The 17,424-nt window shown below is 42.6% G+C and overlaps 1 protein-coding gene across 1 annotated transcript in view; it reads left to right on the top strand.

Annotated features, from left to right (window-relative positions):
• Positions 1–17,424, top strand: part of PCSK5 (proprotein convertase subtilisin/kexin type 5) — a 491,368-nt gene that overhangs the window by 429,066 nt on the left and 44,878 nt on the right. Inside the window, exons 23-24 of the mRNA XM_015409257.1 lie at positions 4,541–4,741; positions 8,626–8,694. Of these exons, the coding sequence (XP_015264743.1) occupies positions 4,541–4,741; positions 8,626–8,694 (270 nt within the window). The remainder of the gene's footprint in view (positions 1–4,540; positions 4,742–8,625; positions 8,695–17,424) is intronic.

The raw sequence follows: 17,424 nt of genomic DNA, 5'->3' as shown, positions 1-17,424 counted from the left end.
CAGCACCAGAATGCTTCACAGAATGAATATGCTCTGTAACCAAACCTGCTGTTGGAAAACTTTCAAAGAACTTTTCTTTTTCTATTCACCCTTTAATATTTAGATTAAAATGGCTACATGCAAACAGACAATGAACTCCAAACAACCAAACTGCACAATAATTAGCCAAAGCATGGAAAATACATACAGGGAATGAATTTCATAAGTGAGGTGCCACCTCAAAGAAAGTATCTGGTAGTCACTCACCTCTCCTCAGAATATATTGCATACAGAGTCTCAGGATGCCAACTGTGGCTTGGGAAATTCCTGGAGATTTGGGGGTGGTGCTTGGGGAGACAAGAGTTTGAGGAGGACTGGGAGCTTGGTAGAGATGTGATGCTCTCTGAAGCTGCCATTTCCTGCAGAAGAACTGATCTCTGAAGTTCAGAGATCAGTTGTAATTCCAGGAGAACTCCAGGCTCCAACCTGAGGGTGGTAACCCTGACACAGACTATAAAACTAGACCAGTGTGACTTATTGAAGGCCACAGGCTGAATAAAAGATAGAGGTTAGGTCTGAATCCCCCCAGACCTAAATCCTACCTCTAATTCCATGCAGTACTTCTAAACCTTTCCAGACCCAGGACTCATCTCTAACATATAGGCATGGAACCCATTATGGGAAGACCATATTTTTACTAAAAGGAGTAAGAAATAATAGGGATATTATGGTGGGGATCTGCTATAGGCCACCAAGCCATGCAGAGGACTTGGATGAAACACTCCTAGAACAGATTATAAAATTCTCAAAGAGACAGGACATGGTGGTCATGGGAAATTTCAATTAAACAGATATCTGTTGGAAGTCCAACTCTGCTAAAAATGAAAGGTCCAATAAATTCCTGACTTGTCTTGCTGACAACTTCATTTTCCAGAAACAGGGAAGAACTGGTTGACGAAGTCAAAATAGTGAGCACCCTGGTAGTGACCATGTAATTTTGGAATTTACAGTCTTGGGAAAGGGAAAAGCTGTACATAGTCAGACATATAGGTTGGACTTCAAGAAAACTAATTTTGACAAACTTAAAGTGATGCTGGGTAGAATCCCATGGTCAGAAATACTTAAGGAGGACAGAGTTCAAGAGAGATTGGAATTTCTTAAAAGCAAAATATTGAAGGCACAATCACAAACTATTCCAATGAGAAGGAAAGATGGGAGAGGGCTAAAGAAGCAAAGGTGGTTCCATAAACAGCTTTCTAAAGACTTGAGAAATAAAAAAGGCTTCTTTAGATAATGGAAGGAGGACCTTATAACTAAGGATGAATATAAACAACCAGTGCTTGTAGAGAGAGATTTAGGAAAGCTAAAGCTCAGTATGAGCTCAGGCTAGTGAGAGATGCTAAAAACAACAAAAAAGGGTTCTTTTCTTATGTTCAAAGTTAGAAAAAGAGCAAGGACATGGTAGGCCTATTGCGGGGACAGGGAAGTGAAATTGTAACAGGTGATGAAGAAAGGGCAGAACTGCTCAATGCCTACTTTTCCTCAGTATTCTCTTGTGAGGGAAATGGTGCTCAACATGGAAAAAACAGAACACATGATGAGGGAAGGGAGTTGCAGCCTAGAATTGGCCTAGGGGTAGAACATAAACATCTAGTTTCTTTAGGGCCAGATGAACTGCATCCAAGGGTACTAAAAGAACTTGCGGATGTAATTTTTGAGCCTCTGTCCATTATTTTCAAGAATTCTTGGAGAACAGGTGAGGTGCCAGAAGATTGGAGGTGGACAAATGTTGTCCCCATCTTCAAGAAGGGGGAAAAGGAGGATCCATGTAACTACCAACCTGTAAGCTTGAGCTCTATACCTGGAAAAGTTTTAGAACAAATAATCAAACAGTCAATCCTTGAGCACTTAGAAAGGATGGCTGTGATTACTAAGAGCCAGCATGGGTTTCTCAAGAGCAAGTCATGTCAGACTAGCCTTATCTCTTTTTTCAAGAAAGTTACTATCTTGTTGGATCAGGGGAACGCTGTAGACATAATTTATCTTGATTTCACTAAGAATTCTGAAAACCTTCCACATAACATTCTTGTTGACAAGTTGTCAAAATGTGGTTTGAATCCTATTACCATTAAATGGATCTGTAACTGGTTGACAGACCAAAAGAGTGCTTGTTAATGGTTCCTCATCCTCTTGGAAATGAGTGACAAGTGGAGTGCCTCAAGGATCTGTTCTGGGACCTGTTTTATTTAACATCTTTATAAATGATTTGGATAAAGGAATACAGGGAATGCTTATTCAATTTACAGATGATACTAAATTGGGAGGGGTAGCAAATACAGTAGAAGACAGAGTCAGGATACAGGATGATTTTGACAGGGTGGAAAACTGGACTAAAACAAATAAAATGAATTTCAGTGGGGATAAATGTGAAGTTCTGCATTTAGGTAGGAAAAATCAAATGCATAATTATAGTATGGGGGAATCTTGGCAGTCATATGTGCAAAAAGGATTTAGGAGTCTTGGTAGACTGTACACTGAACATGAGTCAGCAGTGTGACATGGTTGCTAAAAAGGCAAATGTGATTTTGGGCTGTATCAACAGAAGTGTACTGTCCAGATCATGTGAAGTGATGGTAACACTTTTCTCTGCACTGGTTAGACCTCACCTAGAGTATTATGCTCAGTTTTGGGCACCACAATTTAAGAAGGATATAGACAAGTTGGAACATGTCCAGGGGAGTGCAACAAAGATGGTGAGGGGTCTGGAGACCAAGTCCTTTGAGGAAAGGTTGAAGGAGCTGGGTATGTTTAGCCTGGAGAGGAGACGACTGAGAGGTGATATGATAATGATCTTCAAATACTTAAAGGGCTGTCATATACAGGATGGTACGGACTTGTTTTCTGTTGCCTCAGAAGGTTTGACCAGAACCAGTTGGTTGACATTAAATCAGAAGAGTTTTTGGCTAAACATTAGGAAGAATTTCCTGACAGAGTGGTTCCTCAGTGGAACAGGCTTCCTCGGGAGGTGGCGAGCTCTCCTTTTGAGGTTTTCAAAAAGAGGCTCTATGGCCATCTGACAGCAATGCTGAGTCTGTGAACTTTGACAGATCATAAGAGGGAGGGCAGAATGGGTTGCATCAGTGCTTAGTTCTTGTGGCCCTTTCTTACATAGCCAGGGAAACACTGATCACCACTTTGGGGTCAGGAAGCAATTTTTCTCCAGGCCAGATTGGCCAAGGATCCTGGGGGGGGAGGTTGGAGCCATCGTCTGGGCTTGGAACAGGGGTCACTGGGGATGTGGGGAAATTTGCTAATTTCCTGCATTGTCCAGGGGTTGGACTAGATGACCCTGGAGGTCACTTCCAATTCTATGATTCTGTGACCCTATTCATATCCTTTAAAGCATCAATCCCTGCTGGATCAGAACAATGGTTCAGCTGTGTCACACATAAGCCCAAAAGGTACCCAAGAAGACATACAGCAGGGGCACAGAAACCGGAGTTTTTTCTTATTGTTATCAGGCAGCAACTGGCATTCAGAGGCATATTGACTTTAAACATAGAGGACTCATTTAGCTATCATAGTTGATAGTCATTGATGGAGCTATCCTAATGTGAATGTGTTTAATCCCTTTTCAATGCCATCAAAGTCAGTGGCCATCACATCCTGTGGCCACATGTTAATTATATATTGCATAGAAAATATTTTATTTTATTTGTCCTCCATCTTTTGCTCATCAACTTCTTTAGAAAGTTCTCTCCTTCTCTGGGGAGAAGCAGAAGGTGTCCTCTCTATTCATTTTCTCCAGATTGTGCAATCTTTCATTTATTTACTTACTTATTTACTTAATCCATGCCCTGATTTTCTCCCCAATAGGGATCCAAAACAGCTTACATCCTCTCCTCCATTTTATTCCCCTTGCCCAAATAAAATTTTCATCCAAATTTATTTTCCTCTGTTTCCCCTCCCCAAGTAAATAAACTTTTGTTTACCCATATTACTCCACCTAGACCAGCTCTCTCTTCCTTTCAGACTCCCAGCTCATTTACACTATTTCTAGGTGTTAGTGGAGGAGGCTGAAGGTGGGCTTCCTGGTTACTATAGATTAAAAATGAGTTGCTGACCAATCAGCATCCAGCCACTCCACAGCTACCTGCACAGAAATATAGGCACCCATTCATTGCTGCAAAAGAGGGACAGGAAGGAATCAAACTCTTTGGACCACATTCACACTCCTTCACTGGTGCACCGGCATGAGAGTAAAGCATAAGACACCATTTTGAGTGGGGGGAGAGCTCTGTCAAAATCAATCTACATTTATTTTGACCAATTTCACCTCAGAATGGCAGCACACACATGTAGGACCTCAATAAGGATACAACAGGGCTGATAACCAAAGCTGGAAAAGAAAGTCAAAACATTAGAAACCTCCCCACTTGATTTAGCCATGTCAGTAGGGTTATCATAAGGGTGGTATAAAACGGTATTGATAGTGGGATCCTGACCTTTAATAATTCCTCTAACATTTTTATTCAGTTGTGTCATGTGTTCTGCTTTACAGACAAGAAAGGCATCAACCAGTTCCTCTACTTGGGGGAGTGTCGACTGAAATGCCCCCTTGGCTACTATCATTCAGAGGACAATGTCTGTGAGCCTTGCTTTGAGCATTGTGAAGTGTGCCTCGATCAAACTGAGTGCAAGAGATGCTTTGAAGGATACTATCTGGCTGATAATAGCTGCCAGAAGCACATGTGTAGAACAGGTAAAATTTTGTACAACAGAACTTGAACAATGTTGTGGGAAAATACAACATATGCATTTTCATCGAGGTTTAAATAGCCTAAAAGAGACCTTTCCCCCCACCAATGTTATTACAAGTATTACAACCCATTCATCACACTTGCAAAACATGACCATCTTCACTGAATATGGTGGCTTGAGATATTTTCCTTTTAAAAATCTAGCCATGTATAACTGGGGTGAAATATGGGGGTATGTTATTCCCCCAGTCCCAAGTATCCAGGCTGCCGAAGCTTTTCCACTAGAAAAGGCTGGGTAACACCACATGGTAGAAGAATGGGGATACTGGTGGAGGGCAGAGAAGCCTTGTCATGTTGACTTTGCCTGGGCCCACCCTTGCAAAGACAAATTAACTGGTCCTGGAAAACTGACCCTGGTTATATAAATGCATGCAGATGACCCCGGAAAATTTGCTGCTGAAGCAGGCTTTACTAATCGTCAGATGAAGCATATGCTTAGTGCCCTACAGGTCAGAAGGTGCCAAATCTTCTATTTCTGAAGAAAAAGAAACAGGCACTGTACAAACACTGAACATAGATAATGAATTAATGAATGATGTTTTGTTTATGTTTATTTAAGCATTCATATCCCACCTTTCCTCTCAGTTCATGGAGGCATATAACAATAATTAAAATATCTCCAACTAAAACTAAAGAGAAAATAACATGCTAAATCCCTCCCCTCCCCTTAAAAGATCTTTGCTGTTCAAGCCCCCTCAAATGTCCTGGTAAACAGCCAGGCCTTATAGCTATATTCAGATCTCCAAAAAGTGGGGTCCCCTCATCTCTTCAAGGAGCCCATTCCACAGAATTGGAGCCAAGATGGAAAAGGCCTGGGCTCTGGTTGATGCCCGACAGGCCACCCTAAGTGGTGGGATAACCAACAGGTGGCTGTCTGATTACTGTAGCTGGTGCACAGGGACATATGGAAGGAGATGGACCTTCAAATATGTGGGTCTTAGGTCATGAAGGGCTTTAAAAGTCATAGCCAGCAGCTTGAATTGAACTCAGAAGCAGACTGGAAGCAAATGAAGCAGCTTCATAATGGGCAACATATGTTCCCAGTAGCTAGCCCCTGACAGCAGATGGGCTGCCACATTCTGGATCAGTTGTAGTTTCAGGGTGGTCTTCAAGGGTAGCCCCATATACAACACTTTGCAGTAATCCAACTGTGAGGTTACAGAAACATGGATCAGCATGGCCAGATCAGCTGAGTCTAGGTAACAAGATAGTTGGCAAATCAGATGCATTTGATAGAAGGCTCTTCTGGCCACCATGCCAATCTGCTCTTCAAACAACAAAGCAGGGTCCATAAGCACGCCCAAGCTCTTGACCTGTTCTAAAAAGGCCAGTGTCATTCTATCTAGGACAAGTGGATTCAGTCCCTCTAGAATATCAGCCTTCCTGACCAGCATTACTGTCTTTTCTGTATTCAGCTTTGCTTTGTTCTGCCTTGGCCACCTGGTCATATTTGCATAATGATGACATCCGACCCAAAGCTCCAGAGAATCTCATTCAGCAGTTTCATATATATATATTAAAGAGCATGGGTGAAGGAATAAAACCCTGTGGTGCTCCACAAGATAAGTTCCACACAGTTGATTCTGTACATCCGGTAGAGGCTCTCTGTGCCTGGTCACACAGGTTTTTTTAGTGAAACCACCAAATGGGTACAACCTTAATACCAACTCCATATTCAAGCTGGTGGATAAGAATGGAGTGGTCAACTGTGTCAAAGGCTGCTGAGAAGTCCAACAGTATCAACAAGGATGAAAGTCCCCTGTCCAGCTTTAAACAATGATCATCCACCAGTACAACTAAAGCCATTTTGGTACAAAACCCAGGTCTGAAACTAGATTGAAATGGGTCAAAGGCAGATGTATCATCCAGGAAGCCCTGGAGTCATTCTTCCACTACATGCTCTATCACCAACCCTAGAAAAGATAAATTGGAGCCTGACCTGTAACTGGCTAACTCATCCCTAGCCAGTGAAGGTTTTTTGAGGAGCAGTCTAATAACTGCCTCCTTCGAAGGCCTAGAGAGAGTTCCCTCAGTCAGGGAGGAGTTGATGATTTTCACTAATGGTCTGATAACTTTTCTCGGCAAGATTTTTAAGGCCCTGATGGGTGTGTGTCCAGGGCACAAGTGGTGGTCCTCATACTTCCGAGGACATCCATAGGCAGGATCAATCTGAAACTATAAGAACATAAGAACATAAGAGACGCCAATGTTGGATCAGGCCAAAGGCCCATCTAGTCCAACACTCTGTCACACAGTGGCCAAAAATACCAGGGGCCACCAGGAGGTCCACCAGTGGGGCCAGGACATTAGAAGCCCTCCCACTGTTGGCCCCCCTAAGCACCAAGAAGACAGAGCATCACTTGCCCCAGAGCCCCTATCTATACCTTGTGGCTAATACCACTGATGGACCTCTGCTCCATATACCTATCTAATTCCCTTTTGAAGCTGTCCATGCTTGTAGCTGCCACCACTGCTGGACCTCCTGATGGCACCTGGTATTTTTGGCCACTATGTGACAGAGTGTTGGACTGGATGGGCCATTGGCCTGATTCAATATTGGCTTCTCTTATGTTCTTATGTGTTTAACATCATTTCAGGTTGTGTGTCTTTTTGCTTTTGTTTTTGGAGCTGGTCTCCTTTAACAGCTCACCATAGAAATATGATGCATTCCAGATTGTGTCCTTCAGATTTGTAGTATCATTATTTTTGTTATATTTTTTCATGATAGTTACATGAAAACAAGTATTTACAAAAGTGCTTTGCACTACAAAAAATTAATGAAAATATAGGTACGTATGTAGCATGAATTTCTTTCTCCAGTTTCTCAAATATATGTATATTTTCTGTATGCATTCATACAGAGTGCAGGGGGTTGGACTAGATGACCTGCAAGGTCCCTTCCAACTCTAACATTCTATGATTCTATGATTCTATGATCTTTGTACTCTTATTAAAGTGTGGATATATTGGACTGGATGGGCCATTGGATGGACTGGATGGGCCATTGGCCTGATCAGATATATAATGCAAAAATAATACATTCAAAGATATAACGTTACCTTCCTGAAAAATATTTGACATTGCTGGTAAACTTTAAATTGCTCATTGAGGACATAACATTTGCAGTTAAATTGGATCTGATTTTGAATTTACAGACTGATTTAAAATAACACAAATGCATCAACTCTTATAAGCTGCTTAGATTGTTGTCCAGCACCTCCATGCTTGTACAAGACCTCTGACAGAAGTCATGTCCCCAAAGTCTGCAGGATGCGAGAATGTGTACTCTGTCTCCACAGCATACTTTTTTACAATCTCACTTCCAGTGAAGAGCAAAGTCATTAGTTTAGTGAATTGCAATTTCCATAAAATGCAGCCATGCCAGTTATACTGATGCTTGGTGCTGATAATATGAATAAACAGTTTGGTTCATATAAAGTGGTAATACATTAGGGATGAGGCAAATTTACTCTCTCAATCTTCTTTTAAAGTATGCCAGTTTCTATTTGGGGTAGTGTTTATTTGGGGTAGTGTCACCAGGTAGTGTTTTGCCATGAAATGTGTACCTAATGTAAAACCTCTGTGCTATATCTATACTCTGTACAGTTCCTTATACTCTGTGGATATAAACTCAAATGTAAGTATTCATAGTCACAGTAGCATTGGTAGTTTTATATTGACTGAAGCTACAATCTACACTTTACTGGAAGTAAACCACATTGAACACAGGCATGCATAGAACTATGCTGGGAAGAACTAGATTAGTCTTTGTATCCTAAGTACCTATTTCTTTGGGCAGAATAAATCAACATTATCTAATGTGCAGGTGAAGTGAAGGATCCTGACTCAGACGACTGTGTTCCATGTGCAGATGGATGCCAGACTTGCAGCTCGGGTATGTTTTATGTTTAGGTTTCATACCTTCATAGTTTCAGTTAGGAAGGCATTGTCTCTCTAACCGTATGCTTGGGAGATTCAGTTACATGGCTGGCAAAAACTACCCCCTTCTTGCCTTGCCATTATTATGTTACACAGATTTTAAGGATATTATTAAAGTTGTGGTGCTTGTATTTGTATACTTATTATTATGAAGTAGTCCTCAGTACTGACAGAAATGTAGTAACATGCTGTGGTGAAGAGTAGAGTTCAGTATACAACAAACTTTCAGTTCATTCACCCAACAATAACATCATGTAAGCAGTCATAAGAATTGAAATCATGTTGTTGAACAGGTTTGTTTTTTATTATAAGCTTCTGAAGTTCTTGGGCTCACATGCTATTGTTTCAGACCTTTAAGTTTTTTTAAAAAACCATTAGAATAAAAAACGGGTGGATTGAGATGTTAAAGTAGTCCTGAAGCAAGCCAACTCAAGTGGCCTCTCTGGCACTTAACAGTACTGCAGAGGCCTCTGGTCCAAACTTGTTCCTGGTCACCACTGACCATCTAGGGCAGTAGCCAATAGGGATGAGCACAAACCAAATTATGAACTGAATTTCATGACAAACCTGGCTGGTTCATGTGTTCATGAGCTGCTATTTATGTAATTGCGTGGTTCACAAACCGCCCATGAACTGTCATGGGTTTTGCAATGGTTTGTTCAGTTCGTAAGAGGGTTCATGGCCAGACATGCTGGTACCAAGACAATAGTAGGGAACCCTTTAAAGCTGCGCCACCGCTGCAGTGCGACTCACCACTGAGCTCAGAAGGCAATAAAATGCCTTCTGACAGCTCACTCACGTAGCACTGCCGCCGCAGCATGTCAACTCAGAAGGCATTTAAATGCTTTATAAAAACTTGTGTTGGTTAAATTCTTTTATTTTCAAAGACTAATGTACACCTATATTACCTTTCTGCTCCCCAGTTAAGAGAGCAGTGCTTTGAAATATAGTGCTTCATCTACAGTTGGATAATAATGTCATCTCCATATACCTTTTTCTTCTCAATTTAAAAATAGTTCTAGTTCTTTTGAACTGCTGGTACAATGCATGTTTATTCAAACATTATGCATACCTGAGGGAAGACACAGTTTCTTGTCCTCCACATAACAAGTGGATAAGGCCTCTCCCTTCCTTCCCCTTTCATAGCTGGTGAGATTTTTGGTTAATAGTAACTTGGTTCTCAGATTTCTCTTATGTGATCAAAAGCCAATTATATTAGAGTCTGTGAGCTAAGAGCCAAACACTGTGTCATACACTGCCAAACAAGAATTAGGGCAAAACCAGGGTAAAAATGTCAGTATCACAAGACAAAAAAAAATTATACAAGTTCACATCAGGTAGGAAATAATTTATTTTATTTTAAACATTTTAATGTCACCTTTCTGTTTGATCAGGGTCTCCAATGTGATGAACATGAAAATATTAAAACATTTGAACAAAGAATATTAAAAAAATTTAAATAATTCAATAAAACATATAAATCAATTGCTACAAGAAACTTCTTAAATTTGGAAATCTTTTTTAAAAACTCATCCACAAAATGAATGTGGATGATTTTGCCATTATTCAACATATCTTCTCATTGTATTACAGACAATTTTAACCTGCCTTCAGGATCTCCAACCATATGGGCATGTGTATACTGTCAAATAGGGTTTTTTTAAAAAAAATTATACCCAATAGTTTGGATCCCTCCAGATTTTCTGTTGGTGCAAGAGGGAGCAGGAGCCCTTTTGACTGCCAAAAGGGCAAATGGATCATAGGACTTACATGGGCAAATAATCAACTGGGATAGGACTACAGCGAGGAAGGGAATCAGGCAAGATTGCCCATATTGGTTTTTGTGCCAGCTTTTCTGCTGGCAAGATCCAGCCTAATGGGAGCTGTCCTTTTTCTTTTTGAAATGTAAAAGATGCTAAAAAAAATTATGGGCTTTAGAACTGTTGTAGTATACATGTATCCATAAATATTTGCAAGTGAAATGTAAAATAACTGTATCAGCTGCTGATGGCAAAGGAACAATAATACATCCAACTGTAAAATATATTAAAATTAGCTAATGATAAAAGGTTATACATCAAGTATTTTAGAAGTCCTGAGTGATGACTTCAGAAGAATTTGCTTCAGATCTAAGGGGTTTCTTGAAGTTCTATAGTCTGTATTGGTTCCTCATTTCAGTAAAGTTTTCTTTCATGCTATTGCTTTCTCAGAAGATTTTCTGCTATATGTTCACTAGCAGTAAAGCCCGTTGTGAAAGCAATACAACGAGATCTAGAAAGAGGCTCTGGGGCAGTGCTCTGGCTTTGGGCAAACAGTGTTAATTTGCTGTGGTGACCTCAGCAGGGTATAATGACAGAGTCCACTGTTTTCTCCAGAGGAACTGATCTCTGCTACCTGAAGAGCAGTTGTAATTGTGAGTGATCTGTAGCCCTCACTTGGAGATTGGCAGCAATTGTTACCCAGGACAAAATGGCTGGTTTGGAGGGTGTAGTCTATGACATTCTACCTGTCTGAGGTCCCACCCCTCTGCAAACCCCACCCTCTCCAGGCTCCACCCCTCAAATCCCCAGGAATTTGTCAGCATGTAGTTGGCAACCCCATCTCCTTCCCAGCTAACCATCAACCTACCATTATCTGCCCCTTTGACTTCAGCTGACTTCTGCCCTCCCTTCTGCAGAGCAGTTGTAATTCTGAGTGCTCTCCAGCCCTCACCTGGAGATTGGCAACAATGGTTCCCTATGTGGGACTGACTGGTTTGGAGGGTGGAGTCTATGGCAGTGTACCTGTCTGAGGTCCCACCCCTCCTCAAACCTCACCCTCTTCAGGCTCCATCCCTCCAATCTCCAGGAATTTCCCATCGGGAGTTGGCAACCCTATCAGGACTGGCCCCAATGTGTTTTCTCCCAAAGGCCAAAGTAGGTGACAGGACCAAGCTTAGTTGCCTACCAACAGGCACTGAGGGGAATGTAGGGTTGCCAGCTCTAAGGAGGGAAATACCTGGAGGTTTGGGGGGTGGATTCTGTAGAGGGCAACATTAGGCGGCGGGGGGGGGGGAAGGACTCAGCAGGTATAATGTCATAGGGTCTACCCTCCAAAGCATCCATTTTCTCCAGGGGAACTGATCTCTGTCATCTGGAGATCAATTGTAACAGTGGGAGATCTCCAGGTCCCACCTGGAGATTGGCAACCCTAGGGGAAAGTCAGCTGCACAGCAGGGGGTTGAAGAGAATGGTTTGATGGCTGCTGGGCCAAGATTGGCAACAATAGTTCCCCAGGAGCCCCAAATGCACCAAACAATTCCTAAAGATTTTCCAAAACACTACTCTGTCAATAAATTGCAACACTTTGAATTAGCACCAAAGCTTTAAGATCTCTCCAGCTGTCACCTGGAGACTGGCAACAGCTTGTCTGGAGTGTGGGCAGTATGGCATTGTATCTGTCTGAGGTCCCCCTTCTCCTCCTCCTCAGACCCCACCCTCAGCAGGCTTCATCCCTAAAATATCCTGGAAGTTGCCAACCTGGAGTTGGCAACCCTATGTCCTTTCCTGGCAACTGTCAGCCAACGTTTATCTGCCTGTCAGTCTTAAGTTTTACAATCCCCCACACACACCGCCTCTGCCTAGGGAAAGGGCAGCGACATAATTCTCCTCTCCCGTATGAGGTATGTTATGCAACTGAAAATCCCAACTGCCTTGTGGGGGAGGGGGGGAGTTTGAGGTGTGGAATGTGAAGTCCAATCAGCTTCCATATGCAAATGACCTTGGAATGCTGGGCGGGACTGCACAAAGCAGCCAGTCAACCCAGCCAGTGTCTTCTGAGTGGCAGTTCTTCCAGCCAAACACTAAAGGCGGGCATTTTAGAATTTTGGTGCCCACTACTCAATTATAATAAGGGAGAGATTCCAAACATCCAAGAAGTCTCTAATCCAAAGTGCAACAGGATGCCAGTGTACTTAGATCCAATTAGAAAAAGATTTCTTACTTGTGCGCATTTTAACATTACAAATACAGAATGAGAGAGAGCTTTACAAGTCAATGAAAGAATTCTAAAAAAAATTATCCCATTTCAATTTTATTTATTTACAAGTTGAGGACCTCCAAGACTTGTGGAGGGGAGGAAGAATCCTATCCTCCCCCTACAGTTGGTCAGCCAGCCAGCCAGCCAGCCACTCACTGACTAACCCAGCCACTCACAGAATCACTCTCCACCCATAGCTGATGTAGAGAGTGATGGCAATACCCACTTCCCCTCCCCTGCCCCCCCCACTCTTCCCTCACCCACCTGCCTGCCTACCTGCAGGACCAGTGGAGGAGGCATAGCTCCCACTTCTCTTCCCCACTCTATTCATACTACCAGGACATAGGGGCTGGCCATGGATGCTTGAGCTACCCCTCAGCTCAAATGCCACTGACCAGGAATGCCTGCCATCTCCAGCCACCCTCTTCTTTTCCTCCTGGAAGCTAGTAGGAGGAAGAGATGGAAGGAGGGGGTGGAGGCAGTGGTGACTGCCCTAACACTGCTGAGCTGACTGCCACCTTCCTGGTGATGAGGATGGAGGAGGGCAGGGCATCAATATCACCAGTGCTCAGTACATGCCTTCCCCAGTACTCAGACTGATGCTTCTACATTTTTAGGAGTCTTTTTAATCTCCGTATTTTTGTTTGTGTGATTAGGGAAGGTCCCTCTAGGTTTGTAGAAAAATGTTTCCTCTCTACTCCTTGGCCCTCTTCTTTGCATCAGTTAGTATGCATGGGGGTCAGGTTCATCAACATGTATCATCATCATCAGGATTCAAGGCAGATTACAAACATTATAAGGACTATTAGTCAATCACCAAACAATTTCAAAATATGATAAAAAAACATTTCAATCTAACAGAGCACAATTCTGTTCCATGGCCAGGGTCTACTATTTTCTTTTGGCAAGGAATAAACATCAGTGTTAGGAGCAAGTCAGTAACATCCAGATGATCTCCCATCCCTATGGATACCTGAAAGCTTCATTATCTGGACTCGCAGTAGAAACAGGGAAGGACACGCTGGTGTAGTACATGAAAGCAGTGTTGTATATGATGTTCTATAGAACTTGCCTCCATACACTGAGGACACGAACAGGTCTAAAATTATGTTTAAGGCCATGTATAGATTCTGCCCCCCAGGCCAGTCCAGAAATGAGGGAGAAACCTATATTTTTACAGTACATTTAACAACCACCCAGAGAGGTAGGCTACCCTCTCTGGATCTCAGAGCATTTGCCACCAGGAATCTCTAAACTTAATCCCTCACCAGCCTGAGATTAGAGATTCCAGACTCTCAGTTGGCATCTGGGACTTAACACATTAGCAACTCAATCCAGAGCTGTGCAGTTAATCTTACCAAGGTAGCGCAATTTGGTGAGCAGAAGGCACAGGAGTTTAGCCTTGAGATCTCAGTTACAACAATACAGACAGATTAACAATAGAAATATTTTTATTCCGTACAGAACTTAGCAATTAGACTAATAAGGATTTCAAAACAAGAAAACGTATGGCTCTTGGCCCTCACTAAACATAAAGGAGATATGCATAGTTACCAGGATGATCCATAGTCAAGAATGTCCATGGTTAGAGTCCAAATTATACAGTCCCATTAGATCCCAAGGGATCTTGAGGGAAAATCTCCCTTGTGCACCAGCCATGTGCTCAGTTTCACAAAGGAGGTCGTTGTTCTCCCTGGGACAGCATTTCCCAGGTGCAGTTCAACCAAGTAGAGAAAGCAAGAAAAATCTGAGCTCTCTTCCAAGGGGCAGACAATTAAAAACCCCAATCCAGTCACAATCAGCCCTGGCCAGGAGCCAATTGGAGTAGACATAGGGGTGTCCAATTGTTGGGTTGCCATGGGTACAGCATTTGAATGGTCAGAGCTCTGCAGGCCACACCTGCAGTCATGCAACCCCCCAAATTCCAACCACTCCTCCATGCTGTACGTGACATGGGCCATGGGGCCTTAAATCAGGCGCCTTGAAGTCTAACTCTTCCACTTAGTGGTGTGAAGAATGTGTGGTTATATGGCATGGCAATTGAGCTTCTCTGACCAAATGCTCAAGCCATTTGGTTGGCAACAGGAAATCAACACAGCAGGTTATTCAGCAAGACATTCCAGGGGAAGGCAGGAACCTTTAGAAATCAATATTTCGATACAGGCCATGGTCACACAGTCATTTTGATTGGGTTTCACTGCTGTTCCCTCTCGCATTTAAAATGTCTGATCAGACACCCGCCTCCGCCTCCCACACCAAAGTGGGCTCACTCGAGCAATCCTTCTGGTTCCCTAGCTAGTTTTCCTAAACCTGGAAAATCAAGTACTTTCCGGATATTTGCACTTTGAATCCGTGATTTCGCCGTTCTGGAGAGCCATTTCTCACAATGATCGCAATTAGGTCATCTGAACGTCCTTCTCGCAATGTTTTTTTTAACAAGCTTCCATCGTGCGCATGAGCAATCCTGCGCTGAATAAATTCAATGTATAAACATTCAAGCACACATATAGACTCCAGTGCTCAGTTGTACGTCGCCAGTTAATTTTGTTTGCTGTTGGGGGGGGGGAACCTGCAAGAACAAGGGAGTACAGCAAGTTCCAGTGGAAGTGGTGATTCAGTCATGTGTATATGTGCAAAGCCAACTTAAAAAAAAAAAAAACAAGCCGCGCTGCCCAAGCGGCAGTGTGGCTATCTGAATGGTGCCTGGAGCCTCGTTGTATGATGCAAGTGGTTCAGGGAGGGATGGGTGGTCATCTCAACTCGAAAAAAAATATTCTCAATTGTCGTGAGAAAAGTGTGGCTGCACGTGTCTGTGAATGCGTCTACCCATGCCACCCACACTCCCCCTCTGGTTCGTGTGTCCCCTGAGTGTTGCCTCCTTACCAAAGGCAAAGGTGTAAGCTTGGAAACTGCTAAGCGCTGGCAGAGACACTCAAAGGTCTCTACTTAAAATAAAACTTATCTTTATTAGAAGAAAAACATTCAAAGATTTACCAACATAGTACACTCCTATTTCCTAAATGCTGATAGTGAAAACACAGACAATAAACATGCAAGCAAATCCCCCCTCCAAAGCATGCAGGAAAAAAAAGGCCTTCCGGGCTGACCCCCAAAGTCTCAGGAGAGTAAAACCTCTCCTGATCCTTCAAGAGCCAGCGAAGGTCTGTTGGGACTGACTAGCATTTATACCAAATGATCAAAGAGGTCCCCCAATAATTAGATTACAGTTGTAAATTAACATTTTGAAGTTTTACAGGAGATTGCTTCCTTGCGTCTCACACAACAAAAGTTACATCTTACAGGATCATTCCTTTGTCTGAACCAAGCTTGGTTGCCTACCGTGGTGAAATGGGCTCCAGTTTACCACTCAGCTGTTTGCCTCCCACCCTCATTCCGTGCGCATATCTTACTCCTTAAATTCGCTGCCACGACTCACTGACTTGTCACTGCCTTTTTAGAGGGACGGTGAAACCCCTCTGGCCAAGTCTCCCTATTTGGAGATGGAATCCCCAATCTTTGGGGGATCCCTGGAAAGTTGGCAACCCAAGGGTCTGGCCTTTCCTTGCCTCCTTGGGCTACCCCCTCCCTTTGTTATTGTGCAGAGTGGGGTAGACTATGTGGTCAGAGCACAACACAGATTATTAGCCCAAATAAAATAATTTATCTATTTTTTTAATATATAAAGGTTTTATTGACTCTCCTAAAAAGGAGAGGTATTTCGCTTAAAATAGAAAAATTGGGAAGGTATATAGTGGGAGAAAGAGAAAGCTGAGTGATATATTAACTGGTAAATTAAACTGTTAGTAGTGTCCAATCATTCTTCTTGGGCTTCTTCTGTGAGCAGTCAAACTTCTTTTTCCAGTCCGGTTATAGGTGTTATCTATGTTAATATGTTAGTAATGTTCCTTTGAATTTCTGTTAAAAAGCTTCTTCCGGGCGCCTTCAGAACTGTTTCTATGCGTGCTGGTTTCTTTTTCACTCCCGTTGACATGGAGGATCTTCATCTGTTTTCTTCTCCTTCCGGCTTTTTTTCCCATCCTCCTTCGGGTCGCTATTAACACTTTCAGTTCATATGCTATAAATCCTCTTTCTTTCTTGCCATTTCAGGAGAGTTCCAGCTTTGAGAATGGTATTTAAATTCGATTTCGCTTTTATACGCTCCCAATCTTTCCGCTGAAACCTCCTCCGCAACTGTTGACTTTTGAAAGCGCTTGCCAGGCACTTTCTCGCTGTCACAGTTCAACTTTTCTCCTTTCACAATTCCCCGTCAGATTCACAGCAATAAACAGTCCAGGCAGTAAGCAGCCGGCTCTCACCCATAAGCAAACGCCCAGATCGGAAGTTCCTCCCTTCTTCTCCACTTGTCTTTCCCCAGCTCCGACATCTTGTCTTTTTGTTTACTTTTAATAAAGTTCTTAAAGCGCGCTCCAGAGAAACAAAACTTTTTCATGCTTCATTTCAAATACATCAAAGGAAATCACTACTATCCGCTCAGTCCATTCCCCCCCTCCCTTACTTTCTCGCTTATGAAGTTAGAGGATCAACCTCCTCGTCTTTTTCGCTGGGGGGGGGAAGCGCTTTTAGTTCTTTTTCTCTGCATTTTGACAACTCACAGTTAAGCCAATCTTTTCTTTTTCCATTTTTTCGGATAGTTGCTTTATCACTCGGT

This window comes from Gekko japonicus, unplaced genomic scaffold, assembly GCF_001447785.1.
Source record: "Gekko japonicus isolate JY-2015 unplaced genomic scaffold, Gekko_japonicus_V1.1 scaffold325, whole genome shotgun sequence".
In the NCBI taxonomy this organism is placed as follows: domain Eukaryota; kingdom Metazoa; phylum Chordata; class Lepidosauria; order Squamata; family Gekkonidae; genus Gekko; species Gekko japonicus.
Note: the sequence above shows the minus strand (reverse complement) of the source record. Positions and strands in the feature narration are given on the sequence as shown.